We start from the raw sequence: 21,476 nt of genomic DNA on the forward strand, positions 1-21,476 counted from the left end.
CTTGGAGATGAAGTCACATATTGACAGGCTGAGAGTGTTGGGTGTCGAAGTCTCGAGTAAGTTGGCTTTTGACTAGGTTCTTCAGTCACTTCGAGAGTCATATAGTGAGTTCATTAAGGACTACTATGTGACAGACCACGCCATGACCCTTATTGATCTTACCTACTTGCTTATTGCTGCTGAATCAGCAATGATTTGGCGCACTGGAAAAGCAAATTTGATTGGAAGATGTACTCCCCAAACTTCCATGGACATTGACAATGGAAACATTGAAAATCCAGAAAATATTTCTCTTTCCAAGGGAAAGAGAAAGGCTAAGTCTGAGATTGTCCCTTGTACCATTCCCAAAGAGTCTATATGTTTCTTTTGCCAAGAGAAGGGGCATTGGTTGCGAAGCTGCCCTGACTACCTGAAAGATCTGAAGAAAAGGTAGAATCGAAAAGTTTGACTCTGCTTCAGGTAAGTCTACTGTCTAACTCTATTAAGTTCCTAATTGTTGATTCTTAATACATGATGTGACAAGGTTGCATTTTGATGTTTTGTAGGATCATGCAAAGGGAAGGAAGCTTAAAGGAAGAGTATGCTGAATCTGATCGCGAAGATGGATTTCAATCGCATGGTTCGAAGATCGGATTTTTGAGTTGCTGCTTAGGAGTTATGATGGATTGTTAGGAAATATGTAATAACATAGTTTTCATTTGTAATTGCATTGTAAGGAAAAGTTTTTTCCGCATTTTATAAATGAATAAAATTTTGTTTTTATTTTTATTATATCTCCTTGCAATGGCATTTGTGAAAAATTGATGTTTGTATGTTTCTATGTTAGCAATATGAATTTGATTCTTTCGTTTGTGGTAGTGTCGAGTATTTTCCAAATAAGGAAAGATTCTCATCACCCAAGTTTCAATTGGACAGAAACTTGGAATCATGCAAGTTGTATTGTATGATGAATGAGAATTTTCATCTTTGGTAAATTAAGACTAATTTCTTGTTCACATGTATATGTGAGTCAAGTGAAGTACTAGGGGATCGGGTACACTAGGTGTGCGCTGGTCAAGGTCCACCACAAAGAACGATAAGACTATTCGTCATGATTTACTAAAGTTTAGTAAATATGGTTATGCTTACAAGTTTAAGTATAATTGTGAAACATTGGAAAAGGTTCAATGTATGACAAAACGAATGAGAAGAATCAAATTAGGCAGAAAGATAAAAGTTTCTCCAATCTGAAAAGATGGAAGAGTACTTTAGTATCGTGTTTTATGATCATCTTAATGTTTATGGAAAAACCATATCACAATTGATCCTCTAAAGACATCTTAGTGCATTTGTATGGATAAGAAGAGGAATCGTGAATTGTTGAAATCGTTTAAATCAAAAAGATGAGTCATACTTCGTTCCAAAATCAAGTCTTAGAGTAATACTCCAAGATTTTACCCTTGAGTGACATGATCTTAAGAAAGGTTTAAAACACTTATCTAATGTAGAGTAAAAGTTTTTTACTCTTGAACATTTGAAATTGGTAAGTTGTGATGTTTTGGATAAGAAAAAGACCAACTAAGACCAATTGTGTGAAGTGTTTGTCTTGATAAGAATCCGCACTAACTCTTGAATATTTGTTTGTCAAGGAATGGTTCTTTCCAAGAGAGACTTATATATCAAGAAGTCAGTGGGAGTCTTAAAGATATTGGAAACGCTTTAAGAACTAATCAAGATTAAAACCTATTGTTAAACACTAGCACACGACTTGAGGTTTGTGACCTATCGTGTTGACATATTCTTGTTTCTGTGCCCATTCCAGTTAAAGTTGACTATGCATGTGACATCTGAGAGTTCTTAATTGGTTGCATAACAAACTGAAAGCAATGGTAGGCCCTTGTGCTACCAAGTGGCAAGAAATTAAGATTGAACAAGTTCAGTCCATTTGAGTTTGGATTTGTCACTAACCATGTCTTTTGATTATGGTTTGACAAATTCACATGGATAGGAACACATACACCATAAAATCTAAGTGTCATAAGGTTTCTCTCCGATTCATGAAAATGATGGTGAGGAAACGCTTTCACTAAGTAGATTTTAAGGAGAAAGAAATTGTGATATTTGCATTCTCAAATTCGATAATGATTAAGACATCCCTTTTCATAATTTGAATTGTTAGAAATGGAAAAGGTCTAAACATTTCAGACTTATGGCTGTAAGTTCTAAAATTGTTAAGACACACAGCTATCTAAGGAAAGATGTATGAGTTTGAGAAGCCTGGGTAAAGTCTTATCGAAGCGTCTCATATAAGAAATCTGAACTTTGGTAATGAAAGTCAATAAGTATTGATTTCTAGAAGCCCAGCTGATTTCTGAGTACATGTCAAAGCTAGTGGGAGCATAAGTGTTATGCTAATAATTATTATTGCTAGTGGGAGCATAATTATTATGGTAAGTGTTGCAAGTTAGCAATGTTAATTATAGAAAGCAAAGGTTTCAATTCCCAAAGTTGCAGGGTTTGAAAAGTTGTTTTGCTATAATTAAGGTAGAGGAATTTATACTTCATTTCAAATCTAAAAGCCTAGATTGTGAGATTTTAATCTAATTTAGTCAAATATATATGAATGTTATGTTGGAATGGTTCAACATAAGGAAATTTTATATATGGAAATGTTAATTGCGTTCTCAAAATTTGATTATGATTACGATATCCTTCTTTATAATCAAAATTATGAGAACATGGCAAATAGAAATATTATAGAAAAAGAATGATTAAGTATCATGTCTTTATGTTAGACATTATGAATCGTATCCCATATGCTTCGGGTATAGGATCGATTGCATATGCTATAATATTCTCGTGTTCTAATTTTCCGAATGCCTAGGGCGGTAAGAGGGAAAAAGGAATAGAACTGGATATGACTAAAGTGGTTAAACAACTGTTAAGGACAATCTAAGGTTCGCCAAGGATTGGTCGCTTAAGGACACTTGGAAGTATAGTAATGGAAGGACCATATTGACATTATTATGAATAGACAGGAGTCTATTAATAATGAGTTGTCGTATGGAAAATATGGAATGTTTCCATATTGGGAGTTGAAGAATAGATGAGAAAGTTAGAAACTTTTATGCAAGAAAGATGTTCAAAGGAATGTACTTTGAATTTGAGACTTCATTTCCATGGAATTGCCTTGTAACAATCTCCAAAGGAATGTTTTGTAATATTATTGGTCAAGTCTCTGTGACTTTTGGCACCTAGACATTACAAAAGAATCTTTGCATGATAGTTTAGAATCTAACACTTTCTAGCAGTGACAAGAATTTGGAATTCTTACACTTGCAATAAGAATTTGGAATTTTTTGAAATGAGCATCATTGAAATGTTTTTCAATTGATCTATTTCACAAAGTAAGGACCATGGACAAACATAGTGTGCATGCTTGGAGCATGGCATGACTATTGTTTTAATTCAAGTATTAAGTTGATTATTCGAAACATTATATAATGAATAATGCGTAATCAATATGACTCAAAAGTTATTGGGCTATATAGGATTAGTATTATTCTTGTGTTTCACTTTGCATGTTTTGACTTCCCGAATAACTAGGTTATTCAAACCATCCACATTCGATCATACTTTGGAAGTAGGTATTGATGCAAGAGTGTCATGAATGGGTCTGTAGAGGTGTGTTAGTCATAGCACAAGTTTGCTACAGTGTTCATGAGTACTCCTGGAATAAGATTCGAGTATTGGATTCAACCCACGCTCATTTGAATCACTTCATGGATTTTATCACGAGTGATAATGAGACGATAATATCTTATATTCTTGAAACAAAGACATGTGAGTTGTAGTTGCGAGCCGGTTGCACATTGACATATGTAAACGCACCAGTAACTTGGTGTTATAAAACATATCGTTGTGTGTAATTCGATGAGTAAGTACAAGCGAGCATTTGGGTCGAATTTTATCAGTTCCTTTTACCCCATGTGGATAAAAGTGATATCTGTGGGCCCCTCGATGATTTGGTGATGACATCAGGTCTGGACTGATTTGATTTGTTCAATTAGCCAGTTGTCATAAATCGAAAATCGGGAAACAACAGATGGACAGAGAGAATGATTATAATCCATGTCTCAGTCCATATGATATCTAGAATGGAGGAATATATGATCCCTTATCTAATGAACGCGTCATTGACTAGGTCAGAGTTCGACAGCGGCTTTTAAGAGCTACGATTGCTACTCGGGTTGGAGTCATGCTTGCAATAATAGTTATTAGACTTATCCAAGTGGGAGACTATTGGATTAGGTGTCTAAGCCCATAACTATTATTGGTATGTACTTGACCCGAGAGTAGCACGGTCCATTTGGGTTGCATGGCATCAGAACAATTTGGATAGACTTTTGTGAGAAGAGGATATTTATGATTTATTAATATATTATAAGTTCTAATATATTAATATGAAATCATATTATTTAATTAGTATTGATCAAGAAATAGTTTGGAATTAATTTTGTGATCAAAAGAGACTAATTGAATAAATGGGGATTGATTTGGTAAATCATTCATTCTTATAAAGCGGGCTTATGATCCATAGTTCTTCATGTTGGGCTAAACCCATGAGGTGACCCATGGATACTCCATGGAGGTTAAAACCCATGTATCATGAGGAATGTGGAAAGTCATGAGTTACATGGTGTAACCCTAATGTGCACACTATATAAGAAGCCTCATAGTTAATGAAATGGCATCTGTTTAAGGGATAAGAAGTGAGGGCTAGCCGATTTGTGAAGCAAGTATTCTTTTCCCAAGTTATTCCAATTGTTGGTGGTGTTGTGTGATTCCATTTGAGGTGCAACACTTGGGGAACTAAGTTCTTAAAGGTCCAAGGCTTCCAACTACAAGAAAAGGTATGTCATTCTGCTAGTTTTTGTATTACATATACTCTTTTGTATGCTAGTTAGGGTAATACCTTGGAAAGTTCAAGTTTGCATGTATAATAGAGAAAACATAGATCTAAGGTATTTAGGGTTTCATGTACACATTAGGAGTGTTAGAATGCTCAAAACCCAACACATTGGTCAGTGATGAGCATTGTAGCAAATGATATGGATTCATGGCTAGGTTCAGGTCGAAGTTTGTGTTTGGACCTCTGTGCCCGTTCATGTCTGATGAAGGCTTTGGGTCTGAAGCATGACCCGAACACCTTATAGAGTGTGGTAGGACAAGGTTTTGACTCGCAGTGTTTTCGGTTAGTATGTGGTTGTGGGAGTGATGTAAGACTGCAGAGCAGCCGCAGAATTCACCATGTTAGTGTGTGGTTGTGGAAGTGATGTAAGACTACAAAGCGGCTGTAGCATTCACCAGGTTAGTGTGTGGTTGTAGGAGTGATGTAAGAGTACAGAGCAGACGTAGCATTCACTAGGATAGGATGCGGTTGTGGAAGTGTTGTAAGACTGTGGGGTGGCTGTAGCATTCACTAAGTTGGCAGGTGGTGATAGAAGTGTTGTAAGATTATGGGGTGACTCGTAGCATTCACCTAAACCATGAGCAGTTGTGAGAGTGTGGTGAATCTACGATTTGTCTCATAGTTTACTCTAGGTGGGATTATACCATGGCAGGATGGGTAGTGAGACTGCGAGAAGGCCACAACATTCATGGAATCAAGGAAGGTTGTGGGCCGTATGGGGGCGGTTGTGATGTAAGACAACAGCTGGGTGTGTAGCATTCATTTAGAGCAAAGTAAGTTACGTTACATCGGTGTGATGGCTGGTTATGATATCCCTGGTTAGAACAGGAGGGCTGTTGAAGCCTTATATACAAGTAGGTTAGGGTAGCTTTGCCATACAGACTCTTGGATAAAGTCTAGTGGTGCAGTCCTTTGAAAGGATGTCGGTTTCAGTGTCTGATTGGAAATCTGACGCTTCAGATAATTGGTAGATCAACTCGGAGCTCAAAAAATCTTGGATAGATCAAAAATGCGAATGTTGGACAACATGATAATTTAGGGTCTTAAGGATTTCGTTTGGATTAGATTGCGAAGTGGAGCTATATTGGCTGTGATTCAGAATGGTTTTGTATGTCGGGAAGTCAGATAAGGTATTGGATTCCTGGTTTTGAGCTGAGTAATGATGGCTGTCCTTTATTGGTTAAGGTCAACGAGAGCAAGGATTCGTTCATCGTCAGTATGTGGGTTCTGCTAAGGATGGGTTCGATTATTGGAAGGCCATCGTATGTTAGGGTCAATTTTTATCAGGGATCTGGAAGATATGGTGGATCGTCTGATTCCCTGGAAAGTAGCAAGGAGTGATTTCGAGGATGAAATCTAATTTAAGTGGGGCAGAGTTGTAACACCCTGTTTCGAGTCGTTTCATAATTCGGGGCCGTAACCCGAAGATCAAGTATCATAAAGCTTCGGGCTTTGGGAAATAGAGGTTTAGACCCATTTGGATGTGGATAATGTATATTATGTGATCCAAGAGTTCAGTTTGTGCTTTGGAGTCAAAGGGTAAAATGGGAAAAGTAGTGTTCCAGACTTCTTTTATGAATAATGGATTTTAGATCGATGTGTTTTAAGTCAAAAGTAATTAGACAAGGTTGTAAATCACCTCAATACATTTCCGTGGATATAAAGATCGTCGAAATCGGAGTTGAAACGAAGAAGTTATGACCGTTTGAAGTTAGGATGGTTTTGGGTTAAGCCGCGTATGCTGGGCATATGGGGAAGTACGTTGGGCGTACTAGGGAATCCCTGGGTACGCTGGGCATACACGATCAATACCAAAACCCTATTTTAGTGGTTTGAACCCTATTTAAGATCCTTAACTTCCCCAAACCCATTCCATTCTCAACCTCCAACTCTCCAATACCCTCCCATGAAAATCCTAACCCTAGTTTGAGCCTTTTGAGCAAAAGAAGGGGATATTGAGTGCTTTGGAGTGTTCTTAGTGCATTTTGGAGAAGAAGGAGATCTTTGGAGAAGTGTTGGTTGCATTGGAGCATGTAGATCCAGAATTTGTTTACCTTGTTCTTTCTTCTAGAGGTATAAAGTTTGAATCTTGATGATGCATTTGATAGATCTACTTAGTCTTGGGTGTTATGAGATTTTGGTCACTTTAGTGCATAAAGTTTATATCTTGAAAGTTTATGACCTTGTTATGGATAAAGTTGGAAACTTTATCCATCTAAACATCATATTGATTCAGATCAAAAGTTTGGAGACTTGGACTTAATGGATTAAGTTGAAAGAGATGCTCTTTTGGTCCCTTTGAGACTTAAAGTCTAGATCTTGGTGGTTTGGATCATTCTAATGGATAAAGTTGGAAACTTTATTCATTATGGAGCTATTAGGATCCATAAAAATGTGATCTTGGTCCTTCTATTCCTTCCATGCAAGTGTCATGATGTCTTAATGAATTAATAAGTTAGGGTTTTGGCTTTCGGACATTTTATAGACATGGAAAGTCATAAAGGTGGAAACTTTATGACTTAGAATGATGTTGTGGGACTAGATCTGAGTGTTGGATGAAAGGAAACACTTAATGGAAAAGTGCCATCTAACTGAGTACGTTGGGCTTACTCATATGGGGTCTCGATTATGGATGGTGAGTACACCATACATACGAGCTGAGTACACTGGAACTACTCAGCCTGAAGTTTGACTTTCGTTAAACGTTGACTTTTGTCCAAGTTTGATCGTGGGTCAAACTTGAGGATTTTGGGCTATTAATTATGATTTTATATGGTTATGGTGTTAGTAGATTCGCGGGTGCAAGCAGTGCAGAGAAGGGATCGTACGTAGTGTTTCAGAGTTCTTCATTTTAGGTGAGTTTTCTCACTGTGCTTGTGGGTCGAAGACACCAATGCCGACCCACTAACTTGTGTATGTAGGATGCTTGCTGTCTTTGTGAATCTTGCATGATTGTCTGTGTATAACCAACTGTGTCTTATTTGTTGTTACTATTATATGTGATACTGTGTATATTGAGACCTTAAGTAGTCTCCAGGGTTGCTGATAACCCACATGGCGTGTTGTTTGCCCACTGAGACTTCGGGTAGACTCCAGGGTTGCTGATAACCCATAGGGCATGTTGTTTGCCCACTGAGACGTCGGGTAGTCTCTAGGGTTGCTGATAACCCATAACTGTTTATTTGTGATGTGTTGTGTGTGGTATTTTGGCGAACTCACTAAGCTTTGTGCTTACGATTTGTGGTTTAAATGGTTTCAAGTTTTCTTATAATGAAGGAGGGTCACGGTTCGATTGCATCGTATCAATGAGAGACTTGTGCACGTGATAACTTTTGACGATACTCTGATAAATGTGTTAAGATTAAATGGTCATATTTAAGATTTTGTAGTTGTGATTTGAATAAATGCTTAGATTTTTAATTCAAAAATTTTGGTTGAAATTTGGGGCGTTACAAAATCGTCGCGTTTTGTGATTGGGTGGGAGAAATTGACCGTTAGAATGGTCACTTTTTTCAAATTTCATTTTTTTATTTAAAAACCATATATATTGTAATAACGTAAATTTTCAAACAAAATTTTCATTTTAATTTCACATAAATCTCATTAACACATTTAACAAAAATACCCAATTTGTCAAATTATCCAAACACATGATCAATTATTGAATAAAACCCAGGATCCTCAAAACATAACTCTTTCTCTGGTGTGTACAATCAAGCCGGCGCCTTCCTGCGATCATGAAAGGAACCTGAAACACATAACACATAACACGGTAAGCACGAAGCTTAGTGAGTTTCCCAAAATACCACACATATCTCATTAGCCTCTCATGGCTATAGCTCAATAAGACCCTCCGGTCAATGTGTCTCAGTAGGACCCACCGGTCCCACAACTCAGGTGGACCCTCCGGTCCTAACTTAGTAAGCTCAGAAATATACACATCATAAATCACAAAGACATAATGCAGGATATCACAATACTCAATATAAGCACATAAGACCCTCTGGTCACACAAAGGTTACCACTCTAGGTAAAGTATAGTGAGAAGACTCACCTCGAATGACGAACAACTCCTATAGATGCTGCTGCTGCACACCGGCCTCTAACACTGGACCAAGATCCAAAATTACCCAATTAGGAACTAAGTCCAAACTCCACTCATTAGGTCTAAAGGTAGTCCACTAACCAGCCCGTTAATAACCTAAAACCCACTGGGCCCACCAAGGCCCAATAATAAATGGGCTCTCCCGAGGCCCAACTCTCACATCTAAAAGGCAAGCCCAACTCAAAGGCCCAAAACACATATATAAATATTCCTCTGGTCCAAAACTCTATTGCAACCGGCCTAAACTCCAGGCCCAACACTCAAGGCTCAAAATGAGACTTAGCCCAAAAGTCCACAGTGAGGTTACGCGGGGCGTACCTCTCCTGGTACGCTCAGCGTACTCACGTGTCCAGGTTGGCCATCGGGGACACTTTCAGTATGCGGGGCGTACTAGAATTACGCTCAACGTACGACCCAGCTTCACTCTTTCCATTCAGTTAAGACCTTGGCTCAAATCACAGATCTGGACTCCCTAATAGCTCTTACTCCATAAAGTTAGTGACTTTAAGCCTTTGCATGGCTGATAAGGTCACAAACACACAAAACTCTCACTTTCTTAGCTCAAAATACTCATATCTCATGTATGGCTTGATCCCAACGTCCAAGTCCTGATTTTTATGACACAACACCACAAAATACACTCAAAGGGCGTTGATCATAGAGTCTGGAGCTCAATAACTCATAAAGTCTCCAACTTTTGGGATAAAACCCTAAAATACTCCACTATGATGCATAAATCAAAAGAGTGAGAAAGCTTGAAGCTTTATACCTCTATATGAAGCTCCCAACACAGATATGCTTAGATCCAAGGGCCTGGACTCTCACTACTTCTTCTCCAAAGCTTCTTCTTCACTCCAAGAGCACACAAAGTTACTCAAAGGCTCTCAAATGCACTCACAAGCTGTATGAACGAAGGTTTAGGGTTTTGGAGGGTTTGTTGACTGAGAATGGTGGCAAAAAATGAGGCCATCTCATTCTTTATATAGGGCACCTCCCCTTATTTAGGGTTTCCTTCTGTGCCTAGTACGCCCAACGTACTAGGTGGCTCTGCTTAAAAGTCACGCACATGAGTACGCTAAGCGTACACACACGTACGCCCAGCGTACTCCGCTGCCACCTTTTTCAATTAAAGGACTTATCTTGCCCAATCTTCAAACTGTCATAACTCCTTTGTTATAAGTCCGTTTCCCATGAACCTCATATCCCCGGAAAGGTGACGAGAAGCCCTACGCTTCAACTCGTTGCAGCCCCGAGACTTCCTCATGCCCGGTTTGCAGTCCACGAATCCCTAAATCACGGACGATCCAGAACAAGATGTTACATATATACATATCTTTTTTTACTAAACCCACTCACATTTCTTTATATTTTACATCTTTCTTTCAAAATCTCTCAACACGCCATCTTCCAAAAAGTCTACGGACGTCAAAAAACATTATGATAATCAGTTTTATTTTCTACTTTTGTTTTCCAAGTTTTTAATCGTTTTTATTTATTTATTTATTTATTTAAGTTTAGGTTTAAGACTTTTAGTTTTTTTTTCTAGGTTTCTAGGTTTTTTTTTAATATCATGTTATGTTTTTTTAAGTGATGTAATGTAACGGATTTTAATTTTTAATTAATGAAATGTTATGTTTTTTTATGAAATTAAAGTTTTTATTTAAATTAAATTTTTTTAAAAAATAAAGTGTGACACCACTCCTTAGGTGTGACAAAGAACCACACTTTTATGGTAAAAAATGATGTGACGTTTATGTGTTAGTAAGGGAATGCAGTTTCAGTGGCGGAGCCACCTTAGGACCAGGGTAGGCCCAGACCCACCTTCAATTTTTTTTTTGTGTGTGTGTTTAGAAATAACATGTTATATGGGTGCAAGTTATTTGAAAATCCTTTCTAGATCAATTGGCAATGAATGCGTATTCTAATCCGTATTCTAATCCATGACTTTACATTTTGTTTTTTTTAAGTAATTCATTTTTAAAGTTACATTTTGGCCTTCATATTTATAAGTTCAATTCTTTTAGTAACATAGTTTTCAAAATTTACTCACACCTCAAATTTTATAAATTTGTATAATTCTATTTTTAAATAATTTAATTTAGTTTTTAGTGTTTTTTTAGATTTATTTTTCTTATATATAAAAAATTGTATTTAGAGGGTCATTTTCACTTTTCGCATAGGCCTTTAAAATCAATAGATCAGCTATATATATATATATATATATATATATATATATATATATATATATATATATATTATTTTAAAAGGAACACCCTAATTTTTTTTTTACTCCGTCCCTATACAGTTTCGAGGACACCACTCCCTCAGTCTAATAGTACATGTTTTTGGTACTAGTATTGTTACCCATGATACTCCATACTAACTTTCATAATTTAGATAAATGCCGTCCTATATATTTAAAGGGTATTGTAATACATATTGTAATACGTATCCCCTCACGCATGTAAATCGTCACTATTTCATGTCGTTAGTTTCGGACACCCCGTGAGATATTGCGCACCCCTACAGAATATAGCAATCATTTTCCATTCAAACATGGACAAAAATATAAGCCAATTTTCAATTATATTTTTTACCTCCCACTTTAGAATCACTAAAATAACATAAGTACCTTTGTTTTCTGCTTGTCTTTTTCACATTGGTTCCGACTTCCGACTGACATAATTACCTACTCAGATTGTGATCTTTCAGTGCTAATGTTTCCATTTTAAATGCATCGATGCCTGTACACGTACGTAACTCGAGTCATCGGTTTTAGAACATAACGACTCTATTCTTATTTGTTCATAGCTTCATCGGAAAAGAACTTGCATAATGGTAGATGGTTCACTTTATGCACCTCTGCAAGCTAATCCACCATCTGAAACGAACGAAAATGTTACTCCGATGGCAAATGCTGGAACGTTAAGTAAGTTCACGTTCTGGTGGCTGAATCCGTTGCTAATCAAAGGAAAAAGTAAAGTTCTTGACGACAAAGACATCCCAAAGTTACGAAAAGAAGATACAGCAGAAGAATGTTATTCCAGATTCATGGAGACGATGAAGAAACGAAGAGAAAAAAGTGTTTCCGGTGATCGTAGTTGTTCCGATCCGGCGATTTTCTCAACGTTGTTCGTTTGGCAAACGAAAAAGCTCGTAATCACTGGGTTTTTTGCGCTGATAAAAGTCCTCGCTATGGCTTCAGGTCCTTTGATTCTTCGAGCTTTCATTCGATTTTGTCAAGGGAAGCAGAGTTTCGAACACGAAGGGTATTTTCTGACGTTAGGGTTATTTCTAGCGAAATCTCTGGAATCGATATCGGAGAGGCAACTGAAGTTTCGGAATAGAGTCATCGGACTCCAAGTGAAATCGATGTTATGTGCAGCGATTTATCAGAAGCAACTCCGGCTATCAAACGATGCTAAACTGAGTTACTCCCCCGGTCAAATCATGAACTACGCCACCGTCGACACTACCAGAATCGGCGAGTTTCCGTTTTGGTTTCATCACATATGGACGATCGGTCTTCAGATCAGTCTAGGGATTGTCATAATCTATTATTCAGTCGGAGTAGCCACGATTGCAGCTTTGTTAGTGATCATATCAACGGTGGTCGGAAACATTCCGTTGGGTAAGTTGCAGCATAAGCACCTAACGAAGCTCATGGCGGCGCAAGACCGGCGGCTGAAGGCCATAACAGAGTCGATTTCAAACATGAAGGTTTTAAAGCTGTACGCTTGGGAGACGCATTTCCGTGAGGCAGCCGGAAAGTTAAGAAACGAAGAGATGAAATGGTTGTCGGCGGTTATCTCTCAAAGAGGACTTTTCATGCTTATGTTTTGGTCGTCTCCGGCGATTGTATCGGTGGTGACGTTTTGGATATGTTATTTGTTGGGAATTGAGCTTGATGCGAGTAACGTGTTTACGTTTCTGGCAACGATTCGGATCATTCAGGAGCCGATTCAGAACATTTCTGATGTTGCCGCGGTGTTTATTGAAGCAAGGGTTGCATTAAGTCGTGTTGTTGAATTTTTACAGGCGCCGGAGTTGCAAAAAGAGGGGAAGAATCATGTAAAGGTGGAGGATCGATCTTTGATAATCAAGTGTGAGTCGATTTCGTGGATTGATGATTCTTCAAAACCGACTCTGGGTGATGTAAATCTTGAAGTTTTGATCGGAAAAAAAGTGGCGATATGCGGCGAGGTTGGGTCTGGTAAATCGACTCTTATATCCGCCATTCTTGGAGAGGTTCCCAACATAAAAGGCACCGTAAGTTTTTAATTTTGAGCAATTAATATCTGAAAATTATTGTGCTAGTCTTTGTGTTTGAGCTTTTGAGATCTCAATGGGCTATATTTGACAAATTTTTTTTTTTTTGGTGTTAGAAGCGTTACATAAATAGATATAAGTTTTTTAAATATATAAAATTTAAAAGCTAAAAAAATCATGTATTCGGATTGTAAAATTACACGAATAGGCATCTAGTTAAAATAACTTTAGATTGTAAACTTTTTGTTTAAAGTAAAAGTAAAAATTTTAAGTTTTTACTTCCGAACGTAGTTGTTTTTTAAAATAAGATTTTCTCAAAAGCTAAAAGTTCAAAAACTTTCAGAAGCTGGTTTGCCGAGTATACTTTTAATATCTCTCAACACATTACAATACATAACTTTTTCTCATTTTTGGTGTAACCGGTTTTTAGCCACATTTTTGTTATAGCCATTGATTCATTTTCCAACCTATGGTGCAAGAACGTGTTGGGTTGTAGTGATTTAACACCAAATTTTAACCAACAAAAAAAAAAGAGTTTTGGTGTTAGGGTTGTAGATGGCATAAACCCTAAACATTCGTGTTCTTAGTTTGTTATTGGATTTTCGATTTTCAGGTTGAAGTTAATGGGAAGGTGGCATACGTTTCACAAACAGCATGGATACAAACAGGGACAATTCAAGACAATATTCTATTTGGAAAGTTGATGGATGAGGAGAAGTATCAAGAAGTAGTAACAAAATGCTCACTTGAAAAAGATATCGATATGTTCCCATTTGGCAATCAAACAATCATTGGAGAAAGAGGCGTAAATCTAAGTGGTGGACAAAAGCAACGAGTTCAGCTTGCCCGGGCATTATATCAAGATGCAGATATATACCTCTTGGATGATCCATTTAGTGCGGTTGATGCACATACTGCAGCCAGTTTGTTCAAAGTAATCATCGTTCATACTTTTTTATTCAATATGTGAAAAAAAAATTGTTATTGTTGGTGGGTCCCATATTGGCTACACAAGGGCCAATCAATCTCTATATATTTTGGGGTCTTCTATCTCTTTCTCAAAAGTTTGTTTGGAGAGAAAACCAAGGACTTTACATAACTAACAATTAACATGCTTCTTCTTTTCTTAGGAATACATCATGGAAGCTCTATCGAGTAAGACGGTGTTACTTGTGACTCACCAAGTCGATTTCCTGCCTGCTTTTGATGATATTCTGGTGAGCTACTTATAAACTAGGATTTCTTCTATATATGAAATGGCTTTTAGTATTTATTTGGTTGGATGGAATAGAATATAAAATGAATGGAATGATGGAAGTAATGAAATAAACAATTTAAGTGAATAAATGATTATGTTTGGTTGGTATTAATGGAATGAAATGAACTTTAATATAGTATGTTGATACAAGGTATAGTTTTAACATATTCTACAAGTTATTTAATTAAAGCTCGTAGTTATTAACCTTTTAAAAAGTAAAAAAACTAAAAATAGTAAAGACTCATTAAACCCCAAATATGATTATAACAAAAAGAAGCTTCCAGTTAATTTAGAAAATAAATTATAATACTACTAAAATCTTGGAAATTAAGAAAAACCTTTTGTTTCATTAAAAAATTTATATATAAAAATGAGTTTTAATATAAATTTTCGTTCTATTCTGGGATGAATGGAAAAAACACCCTCTCTCTGTAGGAAGACTCTAACCTTAGCACCAAAAATAACATCAACATGATGATTTTTAAGAGCATATCTTTTTCCAGCTCCAACCAAACATTAAAAACATCACATAAGAATATTATATTCAATATTTTAAAAATAAAATTCCGTATTTTGTTAACACTATATTATTTTATTGATAAACTAGTCTAACTAGATTACACAGGTCGATTAAAAGGAAAAATTCAGTAGGAAGGAGTAAACATAAATGATTTATAAAACGATATTATCCAATAGTATTTTATAAAGTACAATGCTATAAAAGGATTGCTTTTAAAAGTGCAATGCTATATTTCATTGTTTCTTTTGTAATTTCTAGAAAATATCACAATGGTTAAAAATATATATTATAAAGTACAATGCTATAAAAAAAGATGTTTGTAAAAGTATAAATGCTATATCTGGTCAAAAAAATGGTATAAAGTACAATGCTATAAAAAAGATGTTTGTAAAAGTAAAATGCTATATTTGATAGTTTATAAGATTAAGTTTCTAAACAACTTTCGAAAATCGTCAAAAAAAGCATCTTATAACTTACAATGTTATAAAAGGATAGTTTCTGAAAATACAATGCTATATTTGATACTTTTATTTTCTCAATAATTTACTCATTTCAAAACTATCAATTGATATTTTAATGATTCCGTTGACAGTTAATGGCAGATGGGAAGATCATTCAAACAGGAACATATGATCAATTGCTTAATACATGTAAAGAGTTCCAAAACCTCGTGATTGCACTCAGCAATACTTCTGGTTCAGATAATCAAGCAACTGATGATTCTCAACAATTATCTAAATCCCCAAATCAAGAAATTAAAAAAATCAACCCTAAAGAAAAGATGGAATCAAATCATTCGTTAGGAGAACAACTGATTAAGAAAGAAGAACGAGAAGCAGGGGACACTGGTTTAAAACCCTACAAACAGTATCTTAGCCAGAGCAATGGATTCTTCTACTTCGCTATGTCAGTTTTGTCACATTTCTCGTACATCATCGGATATTTTCTTCAGAATCTATGGTTGGCTAAGGAAGTACAAGGTGGAAGCGTAAACCAGAGGAACATGTTGGTTGTATACATGCTCCTGGGTTTTGTGATGATGTTCTTTTTATTCGGTAGATCTTATTTTATCGTTAAATTAGGGGTTAAAACATCTATTGCAATGTTTTCCAAGCTGATTACATCTCTTTTCCGAGCACCCATGGCCTTCTATGATTCGACACCTGTGGGAAGAATCATTAGCCGGGTAATTAGTCTTTTTACCTAAACTTGTACATATTACCATTTTGTCCTCACATATGGGTGGGGCATACCTTTTCTTTTTTCCTTACATAAAACGCTCCAAAAAGAACTTATGATCAATGTTTTAAAACCTGGGTTTTTAGTTGACCCGGTGTGATGACCGGTTGAACCGCCGGGTTAACCCGGTTTATGGTCTTTTTCTATTTTCATATATTTTTACTTTCCCTCATAATGTATAAACATGTAAACCAATAATTTGATGTCCACAAAGTTTAAATATTGAAAAACATTGAAGAAGCCGCAAACGGCTCGTTGTTTTGGCGTTCGCTACGTGTATTAAACTATCCAAACCCTATTAAAACGGGTCAATCCGGTTTTAACCGGTTCGACATAACGGTTCGACCGCGGTTTAGGAGAAACCCGGCCGGTTCGATCCGGTTCGTATTTTTACAAAAAACCGTTTTCAATTGACCCGCCTTCTACCCCGGGTCACGGTCCAACCGGTTGAACCGGCCGGGTCGACCCGGGTTTTAAAACATTGCTTATGATCCAATGAGCTACAAGAAACTTAGGAATCTACTTTTGTTAGGTGTCATCTGATCTCAGCATTGTGGATCTTGAATTGGCAATGAAGTTTACAGTTGGCATAGGCACAACGATGAACACGTACTTTAGCTTTGGAATCTTGACATTCCTAACTTGGCCTATCTTGTTCATTATCATTCCAACGGTTTATGTCACAATACTTCTACAGGTAAAAAAAAAAACGTATTCCTAGACTTCTATATACCTATGCATGTAATACCTAACAAATAAGCCATGACAAATTTGTAAAAAGTTAAAGACTTAATCTGTAAACCCTAATTTTCTCTGACTTTCTCTATTAAGTCGTTATTTCTAGGTTAAGTGAAAAAGAAACACTCATGTACTCTTTATTTTTTCACACAGAAATTCTACTATGCATCTGCAAAGGAGTTGATGCGATTAGATGGCACAAGTAAGTCATTAGTAGCAAGCCATCTTGCACAATCCATTGCTGGAGTGGTTACCATTAGAGCTTTTGGTGAAGAAGACCGATTCTTTTTAGAACATTTGCACCTTATTGACAACAACTCAAGTCCATTTTTTCATAGTTTTTCAGCCAACGAATGGTTAATCCAACGTCTAGAAATGCTATGTGCTCTTATCGTTTCAAGCTCTGCCTTAGCCATAACTTTGCTTCCGTTTCAAGCTTCTGACTCAGGTTAGTGATTACAAACGATGATGTCCCGATGTAATCACAAGTGGCAGATGAGACCTTGTTTAGCCAATGTGACACTAACAAAAACGATGATGTCTCGATGTAATCACAGGAATCATTGGAATGGCTCTTTCGTATGGGCTCTCATTGAATATTTTCCTAGTTGTTTCCGTTCAATTCCAATGTCAGCTATCGAATTTGATAGTTTCGGTTGAAAGACTAGAGCAATACATGCATATCCCTAGTGAAGCCCCGGAAATCATAGAAGAAAATCGACCTTCAAGAAGCTGGCCAAGTACTGGTAGAATTGTTATCCAAAACCTAAAGGTACGTAAGAATTTCATTACGTTGTTCACTATAAATAACCTTTCAAGATATGGACTATTTGGTTTTTTTGTACAATGTAGATAAGATATCAACCGAATTCCCCATTAGTTCTTCAAGGAATCAGTTGTGTATTTGAAGGAGGAAACAAAATCGGAATTGTTGGAAGGACAGGGAGTGGAAAGACAACTTTAATTAGTGCTTTGTTTCGATTAGTGGAACCTACAGAAGGAAGAATCATTATAGATGAATTAGATATTACTTCAATTGGACTCCATGACCTTCGATCAAATTTTGGTATTATTCCACAAGAACCAACTTTATTCAGTGGATCCGTTCGATATAATCTTGATCCTCTTGGAGAACATAGTGATCAAGAACTATGGAAGGTAACATATTTCAATTGGACACATGCATGCTAATTAAAATTATTAACAAATGGTAACACTTATTGTCTTCTAGGTTCTAGAAAAATGCCAACTTCAAGAGGTGATTCAAGATAAAAAAGAGGGGTTGGATTCGTTAGGTAAGAAGCTTATTGACTTGTGTTTTGTTTAGTATCATGGAATGGGATTACATTTTATTATAATGTTTGTGTTGAAGGAATGGAATGAGCCAGTCATTCAAACATGTTTTTATGTAGAATTAGAAAACCAAATAAAAAAATTGGTACTTTATGGAAATAAATTTTATTCAAATGTTGAATAAATTACATACAAAAATATTTCATATCATTTGAAATCCATGAAATATGTATTTCATAGTTAAAAAAAGTTTATTAATCAATTTAAGAAACTGCTAAAAAAATTATTTCACATTAAATACCATAAAATCTTCAATAGAGTGATAAACTAAAAATTAGCTTTACTTATTCTTGGAAACTATTGAATTGAAGTTTTGGTACCTTTTAAAAATATTATTGATTTATTGTTCAAGATTATATAAATAAAATTAATTAATAATAGTTAACCTTTGGGCTTATATCATTCCATTCCATCAAGGTATGATATAAAAACACCCCTCTCCCATGGAATGAATATCAGCAAAGGAAACAGAATCACATTCCATGAGTACTCCATTATATTCTTAAGTAGAAACCAAACGCGGATTTTTTTTTTTTCATTCAATCCTAATGCTCCATTTCACTTCCTCTTCGATTAATGCATACACCAAACACTACATTATCCTTTTACAATTTGTTAGATTAAAGATTTGGGGGTTGTATAATTGTAAATACAGTTGTGCAAGATGGATCAAATTGGAGTTTGGGACAACGACAACTGTTCTGTTTAGGAAGAGCTCTTTTGAAAAGGCGAAAGATACTTGTACTTGATGAAGCCACAGCTTCAATCGATAATGCAACTGACACAATTATTCAAAAAACCATTCGAGAAGAATTTCAAGATTGCACAGTAATTACAGTTGCACACAGAATACCAACTGTTATAGACTGCTCAATGGTACTTGTTATGAAGGATGGTGAGTTTTTCACCTTTTTTTTAATTTTCATTCTTTAGCGGGGCTTTTTTTTTTTCCTTTCCAGCTGGAAGGGAAAGAAAAATTGAAGTATATGTTTTTTAATTTGTTATGCAACTTTTAATATTTAATCAAATAACAAATTTTAGCCATTTCTAACCCAACATGGTTTCTTACAGCATTTTAGTATTGGTAAATAATGAAAGACTAAATTTAGTGTTAACGATTCATTTGCAATATACTTGGTGTTTTTTCTACTGTTTGGTCTCTTCAAATTTAGATATTATGAATTATTACTTTCTTTAATTGCATAATGATATTTTAAATGTAATAATAATAATAATAATAATAATAATAATAATAATAATATTAATTTTATGATTCAAACTCATTAAAAAAATTATAAGCAAATTAAATTTAAAAGCATTCTAATTTGAGCAATTTTGTGGCTTAATCACCAATACACTAACTTTTTCCGATCAAACCTTTCAATATTTTTCAAATTAAGAACTTTGACCTGCCAGCATTGTCCAAAGTTTTTTTTTTTTTTTTTTTTTTTTGTAATAATATGATAATTAATTTGAAGTTAATTATGTACGAATAATTAATTTTGTTTATAGTTGTCAAATATCATAGTTTATAAAGTTTATATACAAAATGTGAGTCAAATTTGTTAAAAAAAAATTTCCGATCAAACCTTTCAACATTTTTCAAATTAAGAACTTTGACCTGCCAGCATTGCCCGAAGTTTTATTATTATTATTATTATTATTATTATTTATTATAAATAATATGATAATTAATTTGAAGTTAATAATGTACGAATAATTAATTTTGTTTATAGTTGTCAAATATCATAGTTTATAAAGTTTATATGCAAAATGTGAGTCAAATTTGTTAAAAAAAACTAATATTATTATAAATCCATGTAAATTAGAAGTAATGAATAGATTCATATTATTCTTTTATGTTAAAAATACTCTAATGGATTGGCTATCAATCATTGTTTATATAAAAAATTTACATCATTTTGATGTAAAAATATGGTTATTGCTTCTACTTTACAGGAAAGGTGATGGAATATGAGAAGCCCACAACATTGATGAACGAACCATCTTCATTATTCGCGCAACTTGTTAACGAATACCGGTCACAACATAAAACCTCAACATCCGATAAGATCGCCTGACCTCATAAGATGCAATGCCAATAAATAATAAGATTTATTGTACATGATTTTCAAATCAAGTGAGACCTTATAAGATGCAATGTAATTCAATAATAAGATTACTTCTCAATGATTATTCAAACAACTAAGAGTAATTACTCTCAATTTTTATGCCGACTCTATGCTTCTTCATTTTAAGCTTCTATCACAACAAATGAAATGGTTTGATTCACTAAGATTTTGGATTTTCTTTTAGAGATTTGATTTTGAGGACATAGGGTTCGAACTCAAAATTTGTTAAGAATGTTGTTGGACTCGTTATGGGGTTGGAGTTTGAGGGGTTTGGAGATAGAGGTTGTGTAGGAAAAATATTAGGCAGTTTGAGATGATTAGTAATGCATATTTTAATATTTTGAGATGATTAGTAATGTATGTTGGGGGAGTAGTAAAAGTAGGGTGACGGTGGAGAACCTGATTCCTTATAGATCATGTAATTTCACTTTCCGATCTAATATTTCCATCCTATGTCTGAGTTACAGAAATCCAGTTTAGGATAATCCAAAATGACACTTGTGTATCTAGGCACAGAAACACAAGCTAAATCGCCAGAGAGTTCTGAGTTTGTTTAAGAAGAAGAAGAGCTAAGAAGGTTCTGTTTACAACTCAAAAGAGGAGTCGTATATATGCATCACAAATTAAGGTTTAATCTTCTAAATTAGTTAGGAGAATCTCAAATTTAATGGCTTAATCAATGGTTTCAATAATGAAACTAATTCAAATTTTTGAAGACCTTTTGGGGTGCTGCCCCAAACCTCGCCATGGCTCTGCCCCTTGGACCTCGCTAGGGCGCTGCCCTTAGGACCTTACAAGGGGAAGCGACCTCCTTGACCCCCGCTATTCTGTCTCACCAGCTTATAACTCGATCTTATATATGCATGCATTCCACATTCACCAAACATATAATATAGAGTATAAATGATAAG

The 21,476-nt window shown here is 35.4% G+C and overlaps 1 protein-coding gene across 2 annotated transcripts; it reads left to right on the forward strand.

Moving 5' to 3' along the window:
- The first annotated feature begins 11,698 nt into the window (after positions 1–11,698).
- On the forward strand, positions 11,699–20,691 carry LOC145118832 (ABC transporter C family member 10-like). Of its 2 annotated transcripts, XM_079054494.1 has the most exons (11): positions 11,701–13,325; positions 13,939–14,259; positions 14,456–14,542; positions 15,696–16,289; positions 16,875–17,039; positions 17,234–17,528; positions 17,638–17,852; positions 17,933–18,238; positions 18,312–18,375; positions 19,089–19,328; positions 20,393–20,691. In XM_079054494.1, exons 1-11 carry the CDS (start codon positions 11,892–11,894, stop codon positions 20,512–20,514), a joined length of 3,843 nt encoding a protein of 1,280 aa, XP_078910620.1. In that variant the 5' UTR covers positions 11,701–11,891; the 3' UTR covers positions 20,515–20,691. The 2 variants fall into 2 exon arrangements, with proteins under 2 accessions (XP_078910621.1, XP_078910620.1); XM_079054495.1 differs by lacking the exon at positions 16,875–17,039 and having other exon boundaries at positions 11,699–13,325.
- Positions 20,692–21,476: the final 785 nt, after the last annotated feature.

The sequence above is a fragment of the Lactuca virosa genome, chromosome 6 (genome assembly GCF_052849685.1).
Source record: "Lactuca virosa cultivar CGN04683 chromosome 6, Lactuca_virosa_CGN04683_v6, whole genome shotgun sequence".
In the NCBI taxonomy this organism is placed as follows: domain Eukaryota; kingdom Viridiplantae; phylum Streptophyta; class Magnoliopsida; order Asterales; family Asteraceae; genus Lactuca; species Lactuca virosa.